The sequence below is a fragment of the Acomys russatus genome, chromosome 30 (assembly GCF_903995435.1).
Source record: "Acomys russatus chromosome 30, mAcoRus1.1, whole genome shotgun sequence".
NCBI classification, from domain to species: Eukaryota; Metazoa; Chordata; class Mammalia; order Rodentia; family Muridae; genus Acomys; species Acomys russatus.
Window position 1 is genome coordinate 34,691,134 of NC_067166.1, and position 27,906 is coordinate 34,719,039.

The following is a 27,906-nucleotide window of genomic DNA, read 5'->3' on the forward strand; positions in this document are numbered from 1 at the left end:
TTATTTTATGTGTCTATCTCTGTATACACATGTGAAGAGCGAGGGGAGAAGACACACCTGGGGGATCTTGGGAAAACACAGTCTCTGACTCTGGAGCTCCGTGTGGGCCGAGAGTTGGCATCCTTCACAAGTTTCCAATTGGTGCTGATACTCCTGGGAAAAGAAATTAGGTTCAGAAGCACTGTGCTTCTATTGTGGTTATAACCCTCTTGATGGACCATAATGTAGCCAGCTTTATAGGCCCCTCCATTGCCAGCAATGGAGCTGGTATGTGGCTGAGGCTGAGCTGTTGGCCGGACTTTTATTAAGCTGCACATACAGAATTCTCTTCACGTGCTTTTAAGTGAAAAGCTTTCAAAGAGTGCTGGGACACAAACAAGGGTGGGGCTGTACACCGCTCTCTGTAAAGCATTAAAAAGAGCAGGCTCCTGTCCTTAAATGAGATGTGGGTATATTTATCACTATCTTTATTGCACTTTGTAACTAATTTTCAGAATGAACAGGTGATAGTGAATCTACTAATGCTACGCACAGCTTGAACCTTTATAACGTGGGTGCCATTCCCCTCGTACATGCAGTAAAGCTAGTAAGAATAATATGCTTTTCTGTGTCCAATTTATGTATTGATACAATATCCTGTCTTGCATGTAGCAGTGAGTGCTAAGATGGCAGCGGTAGGAAGATACTCTGCTTTGTTCCCCTCTGAACTGGTTAAGTCCATAAACTATGCAAACGACCCGCTTCACTGTGTAAGGCTTGCCTGCAGTTAATTGATCCTAAGATTATCTTGCTTTAAAGTTGAACTGTATGCAGGCTACGGGGACGTACACAGCATGGAGGAGGCCCAAGCAGGAGAGCACACACTTGAACACAGCCTGGGGTGCATACTGAGTAGCAAACCGATGTCTTTTTTTTTTTTTTTTTTTTACATTTTTTATTAATTTATTCATATATTATCTCGATTGTTAGCCCTTCCCCTGAAGCCTCTGTCTTAAAGAAACCCCAAGGGCCAAACATGGTGATGCATGCCTTTAATCCCAGCATTCAGGAGGCAGAGGCAGGTGGATCTCTGTGAGTTCGAGGCCAGGCTGATCTGCATACTGAGTTCCAGGCCAGGCAAACCTTCATAGCAAGATAGGTCCTGCCGCAAACACCCAAAACACAGAAACAAACAGAACCACTCAAAATAAGTGAAGCTTAAACATTAAGTAAAATGCATTTTAGAATTAAGTTGATTATGAAAATTACTGTATGCTTTACAATAGAAAGACATGGTAATATATTTTCTTGCCTTACAGCTACTAAGTCTAAACTATTGCTTCCCCAAACAAACCCTGAGACTTCATAAATTTATTCCCGTTTCAAGGGCTAGAAACAGGACAAAATAAATAGGAAACGTGTTCATAGTGTTATATTATTAATCCTTTTCTCCTGTTATTTCTGATGGTCTGGGAAATACGTACATCCACATTAATGTGGGCATTCCTACATACATAAATCCACAGGTGAATAAAAATGTGTGTAAAAAAGTGTGTGTAAAATAAAACCATCATCTTTGGAAAGAAAATACTTTGGCCATAAATGGAGAGAAATGTTGAGAACAACAGTGTTGACTTTGATTTTATTTACAAACAGTGTGCGTCTACATGATGGATACCATCTTTATTCTTCGCCTGATGAAGCCAGTGAACAGATTCACTTCATTTTCCATACAAAAGCAGAAAAGTTTTCAGGAAGGATAATTATTTATCCTTATCAAATGCCGAATATCCTTTTCTGGATTGATTATCCCTTCGGTGAATTTACAGAATAAAGCAAACAGGCTGTCTCCATTACTTTCCAGGTAGACTAAGGTTTCAGCATAAATTGACGTCTTCGGAAGGGAAAGGTGGTAGAGAGGAATGGGCCTTTTGCTATGATGCCATCTCTGAGGAGAGCTACCCACGGAGACTGGCACAGGAGCCTGTGAGCATTGCTGACAGACTTTGGAGACAGACGCTTAGTACTCTTACATTTCCTACACCCCGTCTCATTACCTATGTGACCCAGCTGTGACCTAGATGGCAGCCAGCTGGATGTCTTAAGTTTCCCAGCCGGTCGGGGTCAGCTTGTTCTTTAAAATATAATTTAAGTGAGCTCAAGCCCCAACCTTAAGTACAGTGCGTTCCCTGTATCCGGCCCAGTAAGGTCAATGACTCTAAGGAGTGTGTCTCTTTCGAGAAGCTACTGCTTCTGAGCCCCTGACGCAGCTGACTGCATACCGAAGGAAAGAAAGTGAAAGGCCCGTGCCGCACGCACACGTGTTTGTAAAGACTGAGTTAGGTGACACACAGGTGCAAAACATTTCAGAAAGTATAAAGAGCTGCTAGGGATGGTGACAACCTCACTAAACTAGAAAGTGATCTCAGGCTTTGTGAATGCAGAGGGGGGAACTCAGAAGAGGAAAAATCTGATGTGTTTACTTGCTTCATCTGGTTAAAAATAGAGGAAAGAATGGAGTCCTGACAAAAAAACATTAACACTGTCTAATAATAAGATGGAGAAAAACTATGAAAGTTAAAAGGAGAATACCAAAGCCAGTTAAGTGATTGTAAAACCTAAAACAGAAGAGTGTCCAGTGCCCCTAGAGTGAAGGATACCAGACTCCTTTGAAGCTGGTGAGCTGGGAATTTGGGAAAAAAAAAAAAAAAAAAAAAAAAAGCTTTGCCAATCTTTTTTTTTTTTTTTTTTTTAAAGGAAACCCACATGGCCTTCATTTAATTTCCTAGGTTCAGCCCAATCTCTTAAAGCCATAGTTGCCAGTATGTTAGTCAGTTTCCCTGATGTGTGCACGCTGTCAGTCTCCTTAGGCTTGCATTCCATTTTTTTTCCAGAATTTGTTCCTAATTTAGTTCAGAGAATATTCTGCCACGACACTCACAAATTTCCTACTGCCTCATATTTCTTTCATGTGAGCAAGTCCTCAGAGCTACCAGGATTTAGTTTTTATTTTGTTGGAGGGGAAGAAATTCTGGTTGGCAAGACTATTTTTTGAAAGGATAAGGTATAATCCATTTATATTTGACCCTTATAACATATATCTTAAAATTTTCCTTATACCCCATTAAAAACCCTACTCATACAATATTGCTAAAAATTAGAATAATGCATATTTTTAAGTTAAATAAGACTTCAAGACAAGAAGTTAAGGCTGTGTTGCAGTTTGGGATATACAATGCCTTAGCCTTCTCTAGACGCTTCCCAAAGGCTGAGTCACAGGAGTGGCATGCCCTATCTCCACCTGCGTGTGGGATTTGCTCTTAAAGGATTTGTTCTTTTTTTTTTAATAACTTACTTAATTTTGGTTTATGTGCATTGATGTGAGAATGTCAGATCTCTTGGAACCGGGGTTACAGACAGTTGTGAGCTGCCATGTGGGAGCTGAGAATTGAACCTGGATCCTTTGGAAGAGTAGACAGCGCTCTTAACCACCGAGCCATCTCTCCAGCCCAAGGATTTGTTCTTATAGCCCTTAAAGGGAAGCTGGCCAGCTCAAGCATGCAAGACATGGCTCCAGCAAGCCTTGCCATTCTCTCCCATTCCCTCTGCCTTGTTAAAAAAAAAAAAAAAAAAAAAAAAGTAATAGCCACCAAGGTCTAGTGCTTTATTTAGCCACTTCCTCCTCTTGAGGCTGACTACCAGATCTAGCTATCAAAGTATTGAAGTCCACCAATAAAAAGCCCCCTTCGGTTCACCTAATCAACATGCCCAATCAAGTAGACCACCACATCCTAGCCCATCCTAGCACAGCCCACCTCCTCCTTGTCATCCTCGTTGTCATCGTCCTCCTACTCCTACTCCTCCTTAAAAATTACACCTGCAAGGTCATTGGCTACCATTTTCTGCCTGAGTCAGAAAGCAGCCACTTTAACCCCCAACACACACACAAACACACACGTGCGTGCACACACACACACACACACACACAAAATAAAGGGGCTCTCTGTGAAAACAGGTGTTCTGGTGTGGTTTATGCCTAATCCAGGGCTCAGAGAAACCCACTGTGTGTGTGTGTGTGTGTGTGTGTGTGTGTGTGTGTGTTGGGGGGGTATCTCCTTCAGCCATGTTTCATTTGTAAATGTTTGTGTGTCAGAAGTATTGCTAGTATTGTAGTTCATGAGACAAGTCCTTGATTTTGTTGGAGGTGGGGGGACAGTGCCACAGGAGACAAGTGTTTGCAAGGGGAAGGGTCTTAAAATACTGGCAGACCACAGCAGAAGGAGTTGCCAATCAGATGTCAGCCCCACACTGACTGTGTGGGTGACAAATGTGGGGCGCTCTCAGGGGCCTACCATTCATGGCAGGTCATGTGTGATAGGCTTCTGAAGAAACAGAAGGATCCAGAGGACTGTGTCCTTTTTTTTTTTTTTTTTTTTTTTTTTTTTTTTTTTTTTTTACGCTTTATCTGAAGGAACCATCACAGCAATGTGACACAAGGAGACTCAGAAAGAGATGTCTCACAGCAGTGGCATTTGGTCATGGCTTTTCTCCTTCTGAGATGTGCTATAGACACAGTTAAATGTCTATGCAGTTATCTCTGACTTTGCTTGTGGACCAAAGAGCCAAGATGTTGGTTGTTAGGTAGTGCTCAGTTTCTGAGGATTAGGAGATCCTGGAATAGACGGATAAACCTGACTATTGGATGCTACCAGGGAGTGTGGATGTTGAACCACGTCTTCATCTACCAGTGTCAGGGCACTGTGTATAATGCTGATACACTTGGCTCAAACCACAACAGATTCAATAATTCTTCCTAAATTCAACTCTGATGACACTTTTCAGTTAAAAGGTAAGGGAGTGACACACAGGTAGATGGTGTCCTTTACCTGAGCTCTACATCTGTGAGCTGTCATCCAAGGGAAAGATGGCTGCTAGTTGTTGTCAGCACATGTTAAAAGAAATGAAAGGACTTCTTTATATATTTTGGATATTAGACCTTTGTCAGATGAAGGGTTGGTGAAGATCTTTTCCCAGTCTGTAGGCTGTCACTTTGTTCTGTTGACAGTGTCTCCTGCCTTACAGAAGCTTCTTAGCCCCATGAGGTCCCATTTATTAATTGTTGACCTTAAGACCTGGGCTGCTGGTGCTCTGTTGAGGAAGTTGTCTCTTGTGCCAATGTGTTCCAGGCTCTTTCCCACTTTTTCTTCTAACTGATTTAGTGTCTCTGGTTTTATGCTGAGGTCTTTCATCCACTCGGACTTGAGTTTTGTGAATGTTGACAAATAATGGGTCTAATTGGATTTTTCTACATGTAGACATCCAGTTAGACCAGCACCATTTGTGGAAGATACTATCCTTTTTCCATTGAATAGATTTGTCTTCTTTGTCTAAAATCAAGTGTATGGATTCATTTCTGGGTTTTCGATTTGATTCCATTGATCAACCAGCCTATTGCTGTGCCAGTACCATGCTGTTTTAATTATCGTTGCTATATAGTACAGCTTGAGATCAGGAATGGAGATTCCTCCAGAGGATCTTTTATTGTATAGGATTGTTTCAGTTATTCTGGTTTTTTTGTATTTCCATATGAAGTTGAAAATTGATCTTTCAATGTCTTTTAAAAATTGTGTAGGTATTTTGATAAGGACTGCATTGAATCTGTAAATTGCTTTTGGTAAGATGGCCATGTTTACTATATTAATTGTCCCAATCCATGAATTCCATATTCTGAAAGAACTCAATAAATTAAACACCACCAAACCAAATAACCCAATTAAGAAATGGGGCTCAGAACTAAACAGAGAATTCTCAACAGAGGAATATCAAATGGCTGAGAAACACTGAAAGAAATGCTCAACATCTTTAGTCATCAGAGAAATGCAAATCAAAATGACTCTAAGATTGCATCTTACACCCATCAGAATTGCTAAGATAAAAATTTCAAGTGACACCACATGCTGGTGAGGATGTGGAGAAAAATGAACACTCCTTCATTGCTGGTGGGAATGCAAACTTGTACAATCACTTTGGAAATCTATCTGGCACTTTCTCAGAAAACTGGGAATAGGGCTTCCTCTAGACCTAGCTATTCCACTCCTTGGAATATACCCAGAAAATGCTCCCACATACAAGGACATATGCTCAACCATGTTCATAGCAGCCTTATTCATAATAGCCAGAACCTGGAAACAGCCTAAATGTCCCTCAGTTGAAGAATGGATAAAGAAACTATGGTACATTTCCACTATGGAATACTACTCAGCTATGAAAAACAAGGAAATCCTGAAATTTGTGGACAAATAGATGTAACTAGAAATGATCATAGGGAATGAGTTAACCCAGAAGCAGAAAGACTCACATGGTATATACTCACTTATAATTGGGCACTAGCCCAAAAGGTATGTCCCATGAAAGTCTCCACTTACCAGGAGATTGGGAGAAATGTGAGGACATCCTACTGGGACTCTAGGTAAGACAAATATAGGAGATGGGGAAATAGAAGGATCCAGAGGGTCTTAAAAACCTACAAGAAGAACATCGTAATGGTGGATCACGGCTGGGGGGGGGGGGTCTGCTCAAACTATTGCACTAACCAAGGACAATACAAGTAGTAAACATCAAACCTCTACTCAGATCTAGTCAATGGACAGGACATTCATCACAGTTATGTGGAGAGCAGGGACTAACTTGGACATGAACTCTGGTGCCCCATATTTGATGACCTCCCCTTGGTGAGGAGGCCTGGTGGCATTCAAAGAAAAAATAAGCAGGCTACCACGATGAGACTTGATAGTCTATGGCCATAAAGTGGGGGAGGAGGTCCCCTTCAGTCATAGACCTAGGGGAGGGAATAGGGTGAAAGCAGGAGGGAGGGAGGAACGAGAAGATACAAGTGATGGGATAACAATTGTGTTGTAATCTGAATAAGTTAATTTTTAAAAACTCAAAAAACAAACAAAAAAATGAAAAGACAAAAGCACTGCTTTTACAGAAATAGATTTAGTATCAAAAGGAAATGCCGTGTAGTGTCTACAGACATTAGAAGGTCTCAGAAAAGAACATTAGATCCTCCAGAGCTAGTGCTACAGGTGGTTGTGAGCCACCCAACAAGGATGCTAGGAACCAAACTTGTGTCCTCTTTAACACAGTACATTCTTCTAACTGTGGAACCATTTCTCCAGCTTCCTCATTTAAACTTTTGGTAGAGACACTCTTTTCCCAAGTTGGAAAAATGAGTGTTTGGCCAACTATCTAGATTCTGTATTTTTGCTTGTTTGTTTTTCCAACATAACATTTTTACTGACTACTTGGGAATGTTATGCAGTGTACCCTGATAACACTTGCTTCCCGTTCCGCTCAGGTCCGCCCTCCCACCTTTGTGTCCCCCTCCCAAAAAATATAAGGCCAATTTGTGTTCCACATACACTCATTGGAACATGGTATTTTAAGATTTTCTTCTAAACATATTTTTACCTTGCCCTTTCTTAAAAGTTTACTATGGCTATAATATCATGTAGGCTTACAAATATTATGTATCCAAAACCAAAAAATGTTGGGGAAAATAAAAGGGACACACTCTCAATGTCCCAAGAAGATTCCCTTCAAAATGAAAGGTTTTCATTTCACAGGAAACTGGGGCACAGTAAAACCAGGATAGTGTTGATGCCAGGGTAGAGAATCCTCAAATTTGGGTAAATTGTATGTGTGTGTGTGTTGTGTGTGTGTGTGTGTGTGTGTGTGTGTGTGTGTGTTCATTTATGTGTCAGTATACATGTAGAGACGGTAGCCATCCTTGAGTGTTGTTGTTCCTCAAGACTTCCCTGTCTTTCTTTGAGACAGGGTCTCTCATTGGCTCGTAGCTTGCCAATTAGGCCAGGCTGGCTGGGTGACAAGCCCTAGGATGTGCCTGCCTCCTCCCCAGGACTGGGATTATAAGCTCAGGGCACCAGACCAAGCCTTTATGTGTGTGCTGAGGATGCCAGACAGGGCCATGTACTTTCTGAGAAAGCAATTTTCCAACTGAGCTAGCTCCCCATCCCCCAGCCTTCATATACCAGCATGCTCCTCGGGGTGTTTAGGAAGACGGCGCTCCTGGAAGCAAGATAAAGAAATGTTGTTTCTTAAGTCTAGAAACACCTAAGAAAAGCTTCCTAGGTGTTTAGTAAACTAATTCAGCAAATTGTTTTGATAACTAACTTTATTGTGGATACCATTGTAATTTTAATTAAAAAAATGAAAGTGTAGAAAGGTTAAATATTCCTAAAGTCTGTTATTAAAGATGCAGTGAGAAACTTCAATATGACTGGAAACCTGAAGCCCAGGCATACTGACTCTGTATCTTCCCATACACCCTTTAAAATGACATACATGTGCTCTGAATCTCTGGAGTCCATAGGATGCAAAGATCAGGTTCATTTGACAGACATATTTGGAAACTTTCTATTTTCCCAAGAGATGAACTCACCACAGAACCTCCTTGGTGAAGTGCAGATAAACCCCTGTAGCCTCTTCTCTATGACAGCTTTAGTTCATTAAGCCAAAATTCACTTTTGCCAGTATCTAGATACAAAGAACTAGTGGAAAGTGCTAAAAGGATGAAGTATGGAAAGTGTATGGATGGATGGAGAGAGGGAGGGATGGATGGATGCAGGGAGGGAGAGAGATATGGATAGAGGGTGGGAGGGACTGAAGGATGGATGGAGGGAGGGAGGAAGGGAGGGAGGAAGAGATGGATGGATGGAGGGAGGGAGGGACTGAAGGATGGATGGAGGGAGGGAGGGAGGGAGATATGGATAGGCGGAGGGAGGGACTGAAGGATGGAGGGAGGGAGGGAGGGAGGGAGATGTGGATAGAGGGAGGGAGGGACTGAAGGATGGAGGGAGGGAGGGAGGGAGGGAGGGAGGAAGAGATGGATGGATGGAGGAAGGGACTGAAGGATAGATGGAGGGAGGGACGGAGGGAGGGAGAGATGGATAGAGGGAGGGACTGAAGGATGGAGGGAGGGAGGAAGAGATGAATGGATGGAGGGAGGGACTGAAGGATGGATGGATGGAGAGAGGGAGGGAGGGAAGGAGGGAGGGAGGGAGGGAGGAAGGGACTGAAAGGTGGATGGATGGAGGGAGGGAGGGAGGGAGAGAGGGAGGGAGGGAGGGAGAGATGGGTGGAGGGAGGGAGGGACTGAAGGATGGAGGGAGGGAGGGAGGGAGGGAGGGAGGGAGGGAAAGATGGAGGGAGGGACTGAAGGATGGAAGGAGGGAGGGAGGAAGGGAGGGAGGGAGAGATGGGTGGATGGATGGAGGGAGGGAGAGATGGATGGAGGGAGAGAGGAGGGAGGGAGGGAGAGATGGATGGATGGAGGGAGGGAGAGAGGGAGGGAGGGAGGGAGAGATGGATGGAGGGAGGGAGGGAGAGATGGATGGATGGATGGAGGGAGAGAGGGAGGGAGGGAGGGACTGAAAGGTGGATGGATGGATGGAGGGAGGGAGGGAGAGATGGGTGGAGGGAGGGAGGGACTGAAGGATGGATGGATGGAGGGAGGGAGGGAGGGAAAGATGGATGGAGGGAAGGAGGGAGAAATGGGTGGAGGGAGGGATGGAAGGAGGGAGGGAGGGAGAGACTGAAGGATGGATGGAGGGAGGGAGGGAGGGAGGGAGGGAGGGAGGAAGGAAGAGAGGGATGGATGAATCTTGATGTTGTGCCTGTCTGAGTTCCTGCTTGTTTCTTCTCTTTCAGATGCTTCATTCCAAACATCTACGCTGCTCTGTTCACGGCTGCTCTCGTCCCTCTGATGTGCCTCGTGGTGGTGTTCGTGGTGTTCATTCATGCCTACCAGCTGAAGCCGCAGTGGAAAGGCTATGACGACGTCTTCAGAGGACGAACAAACGCAGCAGGTTGGAAGGAACTGTTTTTGCATTTTAGAGATGAAAATTTCTCCAAGGGGTTAATGCCATGGGGGTTTTTTGTTTTTGATTTTTGTTTGTTTGGCATTTTTGTTGTTTTACCTTGTTTTTAAATGAAATAAGAGGATGAAACTAGGTTCAGATTTCAGCACTTAGCTCGGCCTTGAACTAAGCTAAGCTATCTGCTGCCTTCTGCTTGGAACTTCCTGGCAGCTTTCCTCCCTCAGGGCCTGTGGATTTTACTGCTGTTTCCAGTTTCCCTTAAGGTGTCCCCGTCCAGGCCAGTGAGTCACTGGCTTCGGGAAGGACTTTCCAGGCTTTCCCCAACTTAAGCAATAACAACCTGCAGTCAGCCTGTGAACTCACTTCACTTCCTGGATTCAGAGACCTCAGCGTCACGCGAACCTCTGTGGGGCTTGGGAGCACTGGATTTTGCATGTGGCCTTCTTTCTGATCGTGCTGACAGACGTCTTAAAAACATGTGTAATCAGACAGCTTCATAAGTGGCTACACATGTTGGCTTACTTAACAGTGCAAATCTTTCCAGCTCAAACTGGCTCGCACTGTGGCTCATTTTTTCCCTTTGAATCATGCTCAGCACAGATTTGTATGATTGGACTCCTCTTTGTTGTCCAGAAAGTTTCCTAGGAATTTCCTTAACTAGGAACAATATCTATAATACACACACACACACACACACACACACACACACACACACACACACACACACCTATGGACAGAAAATGTCACTTACACTGTGTGAGTACCCGAGGAATGGGGAGACTTATGAACTGGGAAGGGCATCTCTTGGGCTGGTCGTCTTTTCTTTTCTACAAATCTAATGTCCAGTGAGGAGCCATCTTAGAGAATTAATCACGTTTCAGGTACTTGTCAGATTTTAAGCAGGTACCATCCAGGAAGTCCCTGAAGTTGTGTCTAATACATTGTCAAGGGCTTAGTAGATGTCACTTAAAAGATGTGTGTGACATGAGAGACCTTTCTTGGCCCCTAAGTTTTTCAGGCAGCAAAAGCATTTTGTACGGCTGATGAGCAGAACTCTCATGGTGTTCTCCTGGTAGCTGTGGGGTCTTGGAACCTTCCTGTCTCTTCTTCCATCTCTTTTTTGGCGTAATAATTTATACATAGACGTATTTGTGACCATGAGTAGCCTTAAATTCATCAATAGAAAGGTAATATTGATGTAAGAGTACTAATTTTTCTTAGTTCCTAGAATGTTTTTACTCAACATGATTCATTGTAGTAAAATGTCCATTATGTTTTAAAGGGAAAGTCTTTTTTTTTTTTTTTTTTTTGGTCTTGAATAATTTTTTTTGTTTAGTCACAAAGTAAAAGTGCCAGTAATTGTTAGGTATGGCGGCACATGCCTTTAACCTAGCACTTGGGAGGCAAAGCCAGGTAGATGTCTTTGAGTTTAAGGCCAGCCTGGTCAACATATTGAGTTCCAGGCCACCCAGGGCTATGTAGAGACCCTGGAGAGAGAGACAGACAGACAGACAAAGTCAAGGAGAGAGAAACAGGGAGAAAGAGAAAAAAACCACCAGTGTATCCATCTTATCAATGGTAATGATATGAAGGCATAACAAAGTCAGCTAACCCTTCAAAGACCTAAGTCTCCCTCACACTTCCTGGACTTGTTCCAGCACCATCTAGTAACCCTGGTTATTAGAACACAGAGCTCTCACGTATTGAGCATGACGGTAGATGAGCCACCACTGTTGTATCTCAACTAGGGTACCTCTGCTGGGAAATACAGTAACATTGCTTTATTGAGCCTTCCTAATGCAAAACATTTATGGGGTTTCTGATGATAATCTAGTTGGATTACTTACTGCCTCATACCTGGGTTCTTTACATCTTCCCCTCCACCATCTCCCCCACCCCACCCCCCCACCCCCCGTCCTCCTCAATAACGTAGTCGCCTATAGTTCAAAACTGTGAAGTGACTATTTTCACTCTCCAGCTTTGAGTTTTCTCAGTGCCTAAAACAAACAAAAGTCCCATCTCTGTAGCCTACAACAGTCCTCATAACCCACCACTCACCCATAAATTAGTTACTGCTTGTCTGACACTCTGACACTGTAGATCTTGCTCTGTCCTAAAGTTGGCTGAAAGAGGCATCTTTGCCCTGTAAGGAACCCTATTAAATGAGATAGGGACTTCTGAGTGAATGAGAGAAAGAGGTAGATGGGCTTTATCACACTCCCAACATCTGTACGAACTCCTAAAATATCCCTACATCCAGCTTGCCGTGGTGTGAACACATGTCGATTGCTCCCAGTGTCACCCCATTCCCTTGTAGGACCCCGGGATCCCTGAGCATCCCAGCATATCTGTGAGGCCCTGGTATTGCGTCAGCACCATCACTGCGAGCAGGAGTCCTTCCTTCTCAGTTCCCGGAATGCCCTCATTCCTGGAGTTACCGCAGTCCTTGTCGCAGAATGGGTCTGTGGCGTGTTTAGCTTTGTGTGGCTAACTTTATAGAGATCATCCCTTGAGGACAGGGATTATTCATGGTTCATTTCTGTGTCTCTGGGGTCTTTCAGAGCACTCACTGGATAGCAAGAACATGGTTGCTATCCTTAAGTGACTGACTGAATGAATAATTATGGAGGTACTCTAAATCCTCAAGTTGTAGTAAAAGGGTACCCTATGAAATATATCACAAGAATAGGCACTGCTACATCATCAAAAGTGGAATTAGATGATTTATCTTATTGATCTGTTTGTCCATATTCCATTAAAAATGTATAATTAACACTCTTTTTCCCCATCCTTCCCTTCTGTGGTTCTCAGAACCATGCTCGGATCATCTACCGTCATGCTCATTTAAAACCTACTGTGACTCCGCTCAACGTGCTTCGTGTACTGCAAATCCAAATTTTCTAGGGGGGGAAATTCTTTTTTTCCTACTCTAATCAGGACCATTTAGTACTTTGCTCGAGTTCTCTTTTTAAATTTGGATTGCACTGACCTTTAAAATATCCAATTAAAGTGGCACTGTCAATTAATGTTTCACCTTTCTACCATGCTTAAATATAGATAGTAACTAAACATAACAGTAACAAAAGAATATTAAAATAGGATGACTATGTCTCTGTGCATCAGAAACAGAGTAGAAGCACAAAATGGTGATCTGAGACAAAAAGGTAGTCTTTCCTGAGACCAAAATATATGGCTGCGAGCTGCCGTCTGCTCTGGTGGCAGAGTGGGACCTATAAGAGTCTAACCCGTGGCAGGAAGAGCCAGACAATGGGTCATTTGTGGCAGAAGCCTGGGAGAGCCTCCGCAGGAGCTTCAGCTTTGATTTAATGACTATGCCAACCCAACAAAACAATCATATTGCATTAAATCCCAGGGCCAACCTCTTCAGAGTTAGAGACTATATCTGCGTAGCTGTAATGTCACCATGGAAACGAAAGAACCAAGACATCAAAATGTGCCCAGAGTGCTGGGAAAGCCACAGGAGTGGTTGGGGTGGGGGTGGGGGTGGGGGGCAACAACAGAACCATTCTCATGGTAAAGGTTGAGAAAGAACAAATAAAGAAGGAAACAAGCGTTTTCTACTTAGCATTAATTGCAATCTGAAACAGAAGGAAAACTGACAAGCATAGACCTTAAGGCGGAACAAAGGATGAATTTAATCCATGAATGTGATCCAATGTAGAGGTCTGTAAGAGATTTGCAATGACTTAGTTAAGGACTCTAAAACATAGGAAGCAGTAAAGACCATATAAGGCCCCTGCAAGCCACTCAGCAAATTGCTTCTCCGCTTCGTCTGTTTACTCTGGAAAGGTTTATGGAGATGCAGTTTATATACCGTAAAGGTTCTCGGCTTAAACTCTCCAGTTTGCAGAGAGTTAACGTGTTTACATAGCTGTGGAACTGCACTGTAGTCTAACTTTAGGATATTTCCATTGGCCCATAAGAAGCCTCATACTCGTCAGTCATCACTCCCCATTCTCCAATCTCCTGAGCACCAGGTAACCAGGAAACTGCCTTCCGTCCATCTCTGTCTTGATGTCTGCTCTGAGAGTTTCACACAGCAGGGTCCTAGAACATGTGGTTTTGCGTGTCTGGCTTCTTAACTTAGCACAATGGTCTCAAAGTCCATCAACATGGTTGCACAGACCTTTTATTATAGCCAGGACCTTTCTACCACCAAACAACAGTCCACAGAAAGGACTTTTTCCATCAGCTGAGGGGCATTTGGATGGCTTTCTCTTTGGGGCCAATGTAAACAATACATGTGTGAACACAAGTGTTGTCGGCCTTGGCATTGATGGGGATCTACATTCCTCTTGGATATGTTTGCAGAAAGAGACTCGCTTGACCCTACGGTGACTGTAGTTAACTATCAAATCCGGAAAATATGTTTTCCAAAATCTCTCTCTCTTTCTCTCTCTCTCTCTCTCTCTCTCTCTCTCTCTCTCTCTCTCTCTCTCTCTCTCTCTCTCTCTCTCTCTCTCTCTCTCTCTCTCTCTCTCTCCAGGGTTTCTCTATGTAACAGCCCTGCCTGTCTTGGAAGCACTTTGAAGGCCATGCTTGCCTCGAACTCACATAGATCCTCTTGCCTCTGCCTCCCCAGAGTTGGGATTAAAGGCATGCACCACCATGGCCAGGTTGGCCTGTTTTCAAATATGGGTTTGTTTGTTTTTGTTTGTTTGTTTGTTTTTAATAACCAACTCACATCTGTTGGGCAAAGTTAAGTCCTAAGAGTAGGCACCCTACAGAAAATAACTTATTCAGTACCTGCATCTTCTGATGTGAAAGATAGCATATTCATGGAAGTAATTAACTGAGAGACAGAGACAGAGAGAGGAGAGACAAAGGGGGGGGCATATACCTTTAATCCCAGTTCTCGGGAGGCAGAGGGCAGAACTCTGTGAGTTCAAACCCAGCCTGGTCTACAAAGTGAGCCCAGGACAGCCAGGGCTACACAAAGAAACCCTATTTCAAAAAAGAAAGACAGCAGGCAGGCAGGTAGGAAGGATGGGGGGTGGGGGGGGAAGAAAGAAAGAAAGATGAAAATATGACATAATTTCAGAAATAATAACAAAGAAAATATAATGTCAAAAATGTTAACTATGTGAACATGGAGATAAACTAAATGTAGCAGAGAGTGCATAGCTGGCTCAAGAAATATAAGAAAAAGAGAAAACACGGAAACAAGACTAAAAGATATAAGAACAGATTTACCAACAGAAGCAAGAAATTGAGGGAATATAAACAGCACAATTTGAAGAAATAAAGCTTTAGAATTTTCTGGAATCGGAATAAATCCACTCCAAGCCAATCTATTTGTAAGAGTCGAGGGGCATGCTGAGAGCACTATCAAAATACTAAGGATATTTGAACATGTCTGTCTGTATTTTGGAAACCTGGATCGTTAGTAACTTCCCTTTGCTTCTGATAGCCTGTCTGTCCTCTTACTGTAAGTAGACAAGTCCTACTTGGGACTTGAGAGTCTATAGTGTAAACAAATGTGGTTTGCTGGGGAAAAAAGCTCTAAGTTTAAAGACAGCACACACGGGCACTCTCTCCTCTTTCTCTGGCCAGCTGGTCCGTTCATACCCTCCTGGACACTGGATGCCAGAGTGTGGTCTAAACACTGTGCAAGGAGGCCCAGCATAGCCCACTGCAGGTCTAAGCAGGGAAGGACAATACTTCCTCCTAAAGTCGCTCAGACAGCTTAGCGTTTCATTAGGTTTCCCTGAGTCAGAACAGTTGAGCAGATACAGTTAAGACTAGCATCAGACATACCAAATAGCTGAGGGGTTACGTCATGTCATTTGGCCTAGAATCTTCCATAGTCTGTAGAAGGTTCTCCAAATCACTCCCTTCACAGAACATATGTGCCTGACAAAAGGAGCAACTTCCCCAACAACAAGTGTTTGTCCCTCACTGAGTACAATATCAGTGAGAATCTGTGCCTCTTGCACTTGGAGTGACTTTTTTGCTTCTGACATTTCCTTAATTTCAAGTTGGGAAAGCGGGGTGGGGGAGGGCACTCAGGAAGTGATATACACCGGTAACTGGACTGTAGAGAGCCATTTTCTGTACCTTTCCTGCTGAGCTGGCCTGGGATAGCCTAACAGCATGGCCTGGGGGCCCCATAGCTGACCTGTGGGAACCGGACTCTGAAGGTCAGTGGCTCTCTCACTAGCTTCCTCCTCCCTTCGCCGGGGTAGATGTGCTGCGAGAATGACTCACACAGGTATATTAAGCCACATTTCAGTGTCTCAAATGGCATTTCAAACAAAGCCTATAATTTTCAGGTTTGGTTTTGATCTCGGGCAACAGTAAGGTGCTCTCTCTCCTCTCCGACTTATTTTAGAAACTGCTGACTCCGTTCTGATTCATCATGCAGTTCTTAGGTGGCGAAAGATTCATGGACCAGGAAAAGAAAATTAAATGAAATGAAAAGAGGAAGTGGGCGATTACAAAGTCCTTTTGTTATAAAAATCCCCACATAGATTTCAGTATGTATACACAGAACTGGAAAGGAGGCTGGAGTGTAGGCTCACTCCACCCTGAACCTACCTGACAGGGGCTAAGCATGGCCAGGCTATACTTGGGTGGGAGAGGAGGCTTGATCCCGCTGGCCATGCCCAGTTGAGCTGTTCTAGAACTCTCTGGTATGGGAAAGGCCACTTCTCTTGAATGGGAGCATCATTATGGCAGAATGCTTCTAGCCCTTGTTAGTCTCATTCGCTTTATCCTGGGAGTAAACAGTAATAGGTAAGATAAGCTTCCACGACCGTGGTGGAAATCACTGAAAATGTGTGATGAATGTAAGACAGTTTATCACATCTTAAATTTAAATGACTTTTATTACTAACATTAAAAAAAAATTCAAATAGAGTTCCAAGAAAATCCCTGAAATTTAAAAGAGAGGAAAAAGCAAGACAAAACAAAACAAAACCAGCTCCTGAGAAATGAAACAGTCTCCATGTTGACATGTCCAAGATGGCTGACTTGCGTCCCTCTTGGATATGGTTGCTCCTTTTCGCATCAGGGAGCAGACTCTTCTTCCACTCCCTAAGTCTGGGTTGGCTTGGGCCTTGCTTACACAGATCTCCTGGAAGCGATGCTAGCTTCCAATGGGTCCAGTTTGTCAGAGGACTAGCACTTTTAACTGTCTTTATCTTGGAAACCAGTCACCACGTATGTTGTCCTGAGATGCCCACACTGTTAGAAAGACGAAGCTAGCCAACGGGGAGCAGCCAGGTAGAGAGACATGTTTACCCATCGGGTAGGGGTTTGGTGTTGCGAATTGGGGGGTCTTCTGAGCCCTGGTTCTGGATATGTGAGTAGAGGAGCCATTTTGTAGCATCCAGCCGCACAGACCAGAAAACCTACCAAGGGCAGCTGCAGCACTGTGGGAAACAACCGTTTGGAGTGACTAGGGTTGTGCCGCTTTGTTACAGGTAGCGGCAGCATCTGGATCAAGAAGCCTCGCGTTTCTCATTATGCATTTTTTCTCCCTTATGTGTCATGTTACAGCATTATGTGCTGCTGTCATTTTCAGTTTTGCTTGCAGAAACATTCATGGTTTATGAGTAGAATTACAAACCTACCATCTGATTTTTTTTTTTTTTTTTTTAAACTCAAGCAGTGTAGTTTACACTAAAGCAAAGGGAATTCTATCTTACCTAGAGTAGAACCTGTGTGCTCGCCTGGAAGCCAGAGTGACCAACACAGCAGGTTTTACAAGGGCTTGACAACAAATGCTTTTTTGCAGTCTCCTCCCAGTTTTACTGCTGAAAAGCAAACAAAAGCACAAAGCATGCCTACAGACCTAAGGAAAGCCCAGAGCTCTTCACCGCACAGTGACCATCTCTCTCACTTGAGTCTTTGCAAGCTCAGCTCAGCTTTCCCACATCCTGTTAGAAGTAGTGGGGAAAACCCCATGTGTTTCAGGAAACACGGATGTTCCTTCTCGATGACCTCAGTCTTCGGAGAGTCAAGTCAGAAATCTTTGAACCCAGAATATGATGACATGCAGCTAATGCTTCCTTCCTTGTTTGTTTGTTTGGTATTTTGCTCCTGGGATTTGATATTAATCTCTAAAAACTCCTAGAACAGGCCTGGGCTATACCTCAGCTATGGAACAGGCCTGGGCTATATCTCAGCTATAGAACAGAACTGGGCTATACCTCAGCTATAGAACAGGACTGGGCTATACCTCAGCTATAGAACAGGCCTGGGCTATATCTCAGCTATAGAACAGGCCTGTGCTATACCTCAGCTATAGAACAGGACTGGGCTATACCTCAGCTATAGAACAGGACTGGGCTATACCTCAGCTATAGAACAGGCCTGGGCTATACCTCAGCTATAGAACAGGCCTGGGCTATACCTCAGCTATAGAACAGGCTTGGGCTATACCTCAGCTATAGAACAGGCTTGGGCTATACCTCAGCTATAGAACAGGCTGGGCTATACCTCAGCTATAGAACAAGCTTGGGCTATACCTCAGCTATAGAACAAGCTTGGGCTATACCTCAGCTATAGAACAAGCTTGGGCTATACCTCAGCTATAGAACAGGCTTGGGCTATACCTCAGCTATAGAACAGGGCTGGGTTATACCTCAAGTATAGAACAAGATTGGACTATATCTTAGCTATAGAATGCTAGACAGCCACAACTCCCGGGTTTAATCCCAGCACCATAAACAAACAAGCAAAATCTCCTAGAACAATAATCTCACGAATTCCCAATGCTTTTGCACCTCCCGATGAAAATTACAAAATAAAAAATTTCCAAGAGTGAGAAGCTTAAAATTCTGCCCAAACCCTTGATTTATACATGTAGCCAAAGAAGAAAGGAGGCTGTGAAGGCAATGGATCTTTCTAGACCTCCCAGTTCTTGAATATCCTTTTATTAACCAATTAAGTGAGTTTTGTTAGTGTTTTGAGAGCTTCACAGGAAGTGTTTAGTCCACCCACAACTCTTCCCAGATTTCCTCCCCATTCCGCACCCACTCAGCTTGTTCCTGAATGTCTCGAACTCAGGCTCTTTTTGTCCCTTACCCACTCTCATTTACTCACTGGTTGCGGATAAAGGTAGCTCTCATGATCAGATAACAAAATTAAAAAAAAAAAAAAGGAATCTTTTAGTTAAGCAGATTTCATAAAACATGCAAGAATAGACTGCGCCTGCCTATAAAATGACAGGTATGAGTTTCTGAGGTCCTCGATACTTCCTAGCCAGCATTCTTGTCATCTGCCTTACCATTGACGTCCATCAGAAGCCAGGCACCATGCGGAGAAGTTATGAGCGGAGACAACTTTTGTTTCAGTGATTACATCAAACCAATACTGTCAATTCCACAGTCTGACAGGAAAAGCCAGGTGACACAAGACTGGGGAAAAGCTCTACACAGACAAAAGGGCTATGTCACGGCGTTGGCCTGGAAACCACAGGTGACGTACAAGCCCCTCAGAGCCACCACGGCTGCCAGCACCTATACGGACCCTTTAGCATTTTGTTATCGAAACTTGCACTGATGACCCCAATCCGTAAACTTGGCACACTCGGAAGGCAGAGGTAGGCAGATCTCTGTGAGTTCGAGGCCAGCCTGGTCTACAAAGAGAGTCCAGGACAGCCAGGGCTGCGCAGAGAAGCTCTGTCTCCAAAAGCCAAACAAAAAACAAACAAAAAACAAAAACAAAACAAAAAAACTTAATTTTAGAAGATGTCCATAAAAATAATCATTAGAAATTGTTCCTCAGAAAGAACTTGAAGGCATCCTGGATGGAAAACTATTTTAGCATCTGCTTCTTCGTTTTTCATTTATAACAAAGGCCTCGCCCTCTATTCCTATGACTGAAACACCCGGTTGCCCTTTCTGTTCTCCTAGCTGATGCAGCTGTTGTGCTATTTCTCTCTTTTGTGGCATTGCTTGATTGATAAACTGCCAACATCTGTAAGTGTTTAATAACCTTCCTATGAGCTTGACATTTGTTGTCTCTTCTTTTTTTTTAAGAATTATTTATTTTATGTATATGAGTACACTGTCTTTATGCACACCAGAAGAGAACACCAGATCACATTACAGATGGTTGTGAGCCACCATGTGGTTGCTGGGAATTGAACCCAGGACCTCTGGAAGAGCAGACAGTGCTCTTAACCTCTGAGCCGTCTCTCCAGCCCCTGTTGTCTCTTCTTATTAGTTTGGTACCATCCAGTGTGTAAATGGCATAACACTACAAGATCCTTTCTTTGGCACACATTATAAACATCTCTCAGAGATTCACTTCCCTTCCTTTCCTCGTCATTGTGCCCAGGGAATTGTGCTATGGCCACCATGGAGGACGTCATGGGCTGTAGATCTAGGGATCAGAAAAGTGTTTCTCACAGTCCGTGATGAAGCCGACTTGGACCCCCAGGTCATGTTCCTGCTCAGATCTCGCTATGCACTCGCAGAAGAGACAAAGATGTCCCTCCTGTCTCCTCCAAGTCATTAACCCCATTGCGGGAGCTCCACCAACTGACCTAGTTACCTCCTGGAGACTCGTCTCTAGGTTACGCCAAGCTGGGAGTCAGGCTTACCCCATGTGAATTTGAGGGCTGGAAGACACACTTCCATCCATGGCATCTGGATCGTTTCTCCCATCATCTCACAGTCAGGACTCTTGCCACTGTCTTGAAGACTTGCGTTCCTTGGTTCATATTTATCTCTATCCTATGTCAAAGCATTCTGAAATCCAAATTGGTCGTGCCATTAAAAATCATAGAATGGTCGCAATCCTCAGATTTTAGAATTAAAGGAAATCCCTCCCACTTTCTCAATGAACTTCACACACCTGAGCCTTGCTGTTGTGACACACACCTGAGCCATACATAGAGCCTTGCTGTTGTGTAAAAGTGGTGTAACATTTAGTAAGTCTGGATCTAAGACAGCTAAGCTCACTCTTGCTTTCTGAGCTCATTCATGGTGGTTTCAGAAGAGGATGGAGAGCAGAAAACAGATGCAGCTGTTGTTTTGTTTTCATGGGGCAGGGTATTGTCCTAACACATGTACCTCTGCCAGGGTGTGTGTAGAGCTTAGAGAGCAAGTCTTGGGAATTGGTTCTCTCCTGTCACCATATGATATCTGAGTATCAAACAGGTTGTCAAGCGTGTCCAAGTGCCTCTAGCGCTGAGCTACCAGTCCTGGAACTGATTTACACTTTGCTGTCCCCCTTTATGAGGCTTTGGTGTGGGGTTTAGTGGAAGGTGTAGTCTGTGGGGCACACAGTAGAAACCAGTGTCTGTGGCTGAAGGTAAGTCTCGGTGTGGATGCCACCTCTCAGTGACATGGGTGTGCCTTTGTCATGCCACATCACGTTTGACCAGAGAACCAATGGAACACGCCCTGCTGTTCATAATGTACTTACTGGCTTTCCGATGTATTTCCTTCTTGCTCACTTCCAATTTAATAAAAAAAAAAAAAAAAAAAAAAATTTTTTTTTTCTTTTTTAATTTCAAATTTCCTGGTGGCATATTCAACTTTTTAGAAGGATTCTTCTTCAAATCCTCCTTCACTTATCTTTTAAAAGTTACCAGTGACTCACTGCTTTCTGATCCTTGGAAAACTCTATAAAACAGTTATTCCTGTTTACTGCTTTGATCTGGAAGCGGTTTTCAGTGGATGACGGGATCTTCCATCCAACTGCTGGCAAGGGAAAAGACAATCTCTCATTTTTAAAATATGTCTGTCCAGAATTAGCGGCTACACGGTTGCCAATGAATGTATATAAAGCTCAACTAGACAGTAGGGCTCTGAGGGTTTCGAGCCTGTTTACCTTGGGCTGTTGGTATTCTGACACGGTGATGGAGCTCCGCTGCCTACTCTACTGCGGTCCTTTCGTGCACAGCTCTGCCAGGCTCCTAGTTGCAGATTCCATTGTAACTTTTTCCATGCACTTTTTACTGCCATTATTATGATTTCAAATCCCTCCTGCTCGTAATTCAGTGTTAACATTGCTTTTTATATAAATAGTCTTCAAAATACACTTTAAACTGATTGAGTAATAAAATATTAAAGAGAAGATCTACGAATACAGCAGGATTGTTATTACTTTAGTAATAGAAGAAAGAAGTAGAATAGAATAGAATGGAATAGAATAGAATAGAATAGAAAAGAATAGAAAAGAAAAGAAAAAAGAAGCAGAAACTGAGCATAAATAATCTTGGCAATGAGCAATTGGAGGCACAGTGCCTGTGCTCTAGAGATCATGCTTTCTAGTTTTCACACTGTAGTAGAAAATCAAATAGGAAAATGGTATTTTTTTTTTTTTAACAACACATTGTTGGTGGAGTGAACTTGACTGAGATAAAAGCAGCCCACTCTTTCAGTGGCCCCACTCTAAAGGAAATGCGTCGAGAAGCAGCCCTGTCCTCTAGCCCAGCTGCACAAGACCACTTTTCCACTTACCAGGAAGCTGAAGTGTCTTTCCTTCTCACGTACCAGGACACTGCAGCTCTGCCTTCAAATGGTTCCTGTTCTCAGAGCCCTGAATTCGCCACCACCCCTCCCCCTCCACATGCCTGCCTTCAGGATCGCCCTCCGTCCTTGTCACAGGTTCCCTCCCACATGTCACGGGGCACTGCCTCTGTATCTACTGCTGCTACTGTGGCTTATTCTCGTTTGCTGGTGACTGTCAGGGTGACCTTCTCTTCCCTGGACCTTTCACTGTCCTCTCAGAGTCCAATCTGGAACCTGTAGTTGGACAAGAATATTTGCATCTGTTCCTTTGATTTCCTCACCTTCCTCTTTAAGTAGTTTGGTCATCTGCCAGTCCAGTCTAGGCCATACGGTGCTCTTTTTTACTCTTTATTTTGGCCAGGGACTCCCAGAGCTCCACATGCCTTGGCCTCCCCAGTGCTGGGAGTAAAGGCATGCACCACCACACTCCGTGATTAGTGGACAATGGCTAGCCTTTCTATAGCACAGGACCAGACTGCCTTGTGGTCAAGTTTTAAGTTCTGGAGAGTAGCTCTGTATGTGGGTGTGATGTTCATTTTCTACATTTACAGAGATAGTTATTTAATAACAGAAAGTAATGCAGAGCACCAATAAAAAAGAAAACAATTAAATAAAAATAATAGAATAATGAAATAATACAGAAAATAATTATCAGCCAATTAGTGGTACTCTGTAATGGATACTAATTTATTCTAAGCAACCTTAACTGGGCCATAGCTGCTTCCCAGAAATCTTTGGATTATCTTTAATTGGTTCTCACGTAATCTTGAACCAGAGCCTACTGCCCTTGGGTGTTGCATTTAATTCGTTCTGTCTATACAAGAAAGTAAAGCCAACATGATGCTATCGCCCCCAGCTTTTCTTACTTCATCTGGTCATCATTCTTTATTGTCTCTTATTCTCGTGTCCCTCCCCTCTTACCTAAGTAGCTAGTTCTCCAGAAAGCCGGTCCTACCATTTGTATTTGTCATCTGTTTTTCCTTCTCTTGGAACTGGTTTGGCTTAATTTTCCACAGATGGCTCACAGCTTAAATCTCAGTTCTCTGGGCCTTACCCACAACCTAAAGATGTACCTCACTTTTACCCTGCCCTGAAGAGATTACTCATAAGGTTGCTGTCTTATCAAGTTACCGCTGTGTGTCTCCCCCTCCCTTCGAGAACAAGCTCCTCCGGCAGGTTTACTCATCACCTTCTGTTCACGGCTATGCCATGAGGGTGACTCATTCATTGCCCATGCCCTTGCACACCAAGCCACCACCAGCTTCTCTCTCATCTGCCCATCCTTAAACTCTCCCACTTAAGTCAGTCCTGAGAGCTAGCCACACCCCTGCCCCAGAAAACCCGTCCCTTGTGTTGGTGATGTTTTCATTTTCCTACTCACTCCCTGCTAATGGTTCTTCCTTGTGATGGAACTCCGAAGCGCATACGTTCTCTAAGGACTGCCTCTGCTTTCCATACCATGGTAGCTAGTCATTTTTAAATACCATGGTAGCTAGTCATTTTTTTTTTTTTCTGGATGCATTTTTCATTTGGCAAAAACTCAATATGGTTCTCAAAAATACCATGGTAGCTAGTCATTTTTAAACCAACTCCATCCTGCTCTGTTTCCGGTTATAGGCACGCACATGGTTTTAGGATATATGCTGCATCAGTTTTGCTGGTTCCCACACTTCCTTCAAGAAGTGTGCAAAAGCCTCATCTGCCTTCATCTGCCTTGCTCAGTGCTTCTGAACTCGGCGTTGTTTGGGTTTCCTTTTTGTATGTGTTTGTGTCCAAGACACCTGTGTAATTTCTCTCCCTCTGTAGTGTGGCCACACAGATCACTGCCGATTATCAGAACCCTGCATGCTTCTGGAACCCTGCTCTCATGAATGTGTAGACTTACTGAGTTCGTCCTTAGTGATGGGGGTCCCACTGTCCACCTTTGCCTTCTGATTTAGGGATACCGCTGCAATCCTGTCCCTGTGCTGTGTCTTTTCCCCTCCCCTTTTCTTACACGGGGGCGGGGGGAGATGCTGTTTGCCAATCCCTTGCCTTGGGCCTTCGCAGTCACCCACTTAGACTGCCACCATGGTCACTAATGGAATGGCCTTGGTCCGGCTCCTGCCCCATCAGCCTGTTTACTTCCTGAGAGAGATCAAGCTCTCTTTCAGTCATGGGATGCCTCTTTTTTTTTTTTTTTTTTTTCCAGAAGTGTTCAATGGTTCTCTCTAGTTGAGGAAACTCATTCTGTGTTGCTGGCCCTCTGCTGTGAGAGTCTTTTCATCACTCGCTTCTGTGGATTTTAACTGCAGCCAAAGGAGCAATGGACTCGGACTTACACACGTCCTCCTTCCTTTACGTTGCTCTTATTCCTTTAAGCTCACCAGGACTGAAGATAAACTGACTTTTTCACAAATGCTTTCCTGACTCAGCTGGAACCAAGCACCTGTGTGTGCATGTTCACATAAAAGCGCGCGCGCGCGCGCACACACACACACACACACACACACACACACACACACACACACACAGGAATCACTGCTTTGAGAATAAACCAAACAGTAGCATCTGCTTTACAACCCCAAGTAGTACCACATACCCATGGACCAAACTAGCCATAATTTGAAATTCACATGAAAATTTCAAGAGGGGGGGGGAAAGGGATGCTAGGATTAAAATCTCAAAATAAAGAAATAAATGATTACATATGACATTGACGTACAGAGGAACAGATGTTTAATAATCAACCATTGGATGCAGGTCACTGTGTTTATTTATTTACTATGTAATACATAAACATGGTCAAAGCAGGTGTTTGTTAGGGGTTTTGTTGTTTGTCGTTCTCTTTGTTTATGTTTATGTAGGTTAGTTGGTTTTCATTTTTGTATGCACAAGTATTTTGCCTGCATGTATGTCTGTGTGCCACGTTCATGCCTTGCGCCTGCGAAAGCCAGAGAGTGCACTAGGTCCTCTGGGCTGCAATCACGGGTAGGCATTAGCTATCACATGGGTGCTAGAATCTAAATCCTCTTGAAAAGTTACCAGTGTCCTTAACCACTGTACCATCTCTCCCACCCCAAGATTTTGTTTCTCTGTTTTGAGACAGGGTCTCACTTTGTAGGCTGGCTGTCCTGGAACTCACTTTGTAGACCAGGTTGGCTAGGAACTCATAGAGATTCTGCCCGTCTCTGCCTCCCAGTGCTGAGATTAGAGGCCTGTGCCACCATGCCCAGTGATTTATAATTTTGTTTTGCTTTAATCATTTTCTTCCCATTAAATCATATACATGGGGTTCAATTTGGGAATATCTTTTTTTCTCTCAAAACAACAGTTTCCTCTTTTTTCTTTTTTCTTTTTTTTTTTTTTTTTGGTTTTGGTTTTGGTTTTGGTTTTTCAAGACAAGGTTTCTCTGTACAGCCTTGGCTGTTCTGAACTCACTTTGTAGACCAGGCTGGCCTCGAACTCACAATGATCCACCTGCCCCTGCCTCCCAAGTGCTAGGATTAAAGGCATGCGCCACCATGGCCAGCTCAGTTTCCTTTTTTTTATTATCTGAGATTGCTAGTAAGAATGAGCAATAGGCATTAGTTCTCTCCTTGTCACCTGTGTGTATTGTGTATCGGACAGTGGCAAGCCTTTATGTAACACAGGGACCAAACTGCCTTGTGGTCGGTTGTACGTTCCTGAGAACAGCTCTGTGTGTGGGTGTGATGTTCACTTTTCTGCATTTACGGACAGAGTTATTTAACAAGAGAAAGTAATACACCCAAACCTTGAGCAATGCAGCATTATTTCTAAGGCGAGGCAACCCCCGCCTCCTGTAATCTGATAGCAAGTAGGAGAAGTGTAAACAATCACACTGAACTAGACACGGGGTGGGGGTGATCCCAACCTTCCTTCTCAACACTCAGGTAAAGGCGGGCAGATCCCTGAGATGAAGCAGTGGAAGTTTTAAAAAGATAGATACAAGTTTAAATTGCATTTTCCAGTAGGCTGGCTAAAGCACCAAGTTAAAGGACAAATAAGTTTTAAGGAGAACTGGCAGTTACCTAGACTGAGCCTCTATCAGAAAACACTTCTAGGGACAGACATACGTGACAAGCCACGGACATAGTTTCTTGAACACACAGAACTACCATTAGTGTTAATTCTTGTGAGATGTTTTGTTATTTAAGTCAAGACTCTGGCGCTGACTTTGAGCCTGTTAAGTCCTCGTGACTGTTCAGTGATGCATAACCAAACTGCATGTAAATGGTTCCTAGCGGATGCTTAGCTATGCCTTAACTTCTAAATATTATAAGGCCATCTAGTAGGATTCAAAATGAAGACGTAGTCTACATTTCTGCTGGTCTCACTGCTGTGTGTGACAAAGCGCTGCCCGTGCCCCAGCCCCTTTAGAAAGGAGTGTCTCAAGCTCTTTAACGGCAGAGTATATGGTGACGTCAGTGAACTAGGCTAAACCGGTCTTCAACTGCTACTTCCATGAGTCCCTGTGTGTTTTAGAACTCTAATCATCTAAAAAAAAAAAAAACTTGTCATTTTTATTTGGCAAAGCATTTGTAGATAATTGCTGTCAGCTGTGAACTCAAATGATTCCCTTCCCGTCCTTCCAGGACAGTTTTTGTATCACGGGAAGGAAGCAATATGTTTCACCTTTCCTTAAGAATCCCAGACATAAGCGACACCTCCACCCACACAGCAGAACAGGATCTGGCAACTCTGAAGTCCAATTGGTTCAACTCGAATTACTCTAATAACAGTTTTTGCAAGACTGACGTGGGTCTGTCTAATATAACTTGGTTATTCTCCCTAGATTCAAAATTACAGCCTGCAAATTGAAAATTACATACAGCTTCTGCAAAGCCAGACCATAATTGTAGGCTTTCACCATTTTTTTTTTCAGTCCATATAAATCACCCTCAAAGCAGGCTTGACACTGAGCTGTCCTTAAACATCTCTGCGAGCCCGCCCCGAGTCAGCTGTTAGCAAAGCCTTGGGGTTTGGGTTCACAGTAGCCCTCGAGACACTGGGGAATGGAGCCACGGTCCTTCAACCCTGTAAAGTACACCACGTCCTGGTATGGACTTGTGTCCTGTGACCCAGTACCTCACCTGCATAGCTCCTTCCCCTCCATCCTTCACACATCCCTAAGTATCTGCTGTGTACCCCTGAGGCTGCTAAGTATAGGCCTACACTATGGTTATGATTCCTCAGGCTTCCTTTGCCTAAGATAGGCTATCATCTGCCTCATAGATACATCATCTTCCCTTTTAATGTATGGAACTGGGGGACATAAGACACCGGTAAGTCTCGTTATCAGCATATTTTTAAGTGGAATGGGATGAGACAGAAAGTTGGTGGCGGCACGACACAGCATTGTGTGGAGAGAATAGAAGAAAATAAGCGAGGGTTTAGGAGGCTTTTCTCTCAAGAATGTGCAGTTCGGCTGGGCATAGTGGTGCACGCCTTTAGTCCCAGCACTCAGGAGGCAGAGGCAGGCAGATCACTGCGAGGTTCAGACCAGCCTGGTCTACAAAGTGAGTCTAGGACAG

General features: G+C 43.7%; 1 protein-coding gene across 1 annotated transcript in view; it reads left to right on the forward strand.

Moving 5' to 3' along the window:
• Adgrv1 (adhesion G protein-coupled receptor V1) overlaps nucleotides 1-27,906 on the forward strand; it is a 469,943-nt gene that overhangs the window by 385,418 nt on the left and 56,619 nt on the right. The window contains exon 84 of the mRNA XM_051172399.1: nucleotides 9,712-9,869. Coding sequence (XP_051028356.1) covers nucleotides 9,712-9,869 — 158 coding nt within the window. The remainder of the gene's footprint in view (nucleotides 1-9,711; nucleotides 9,870-27,906) is intronic.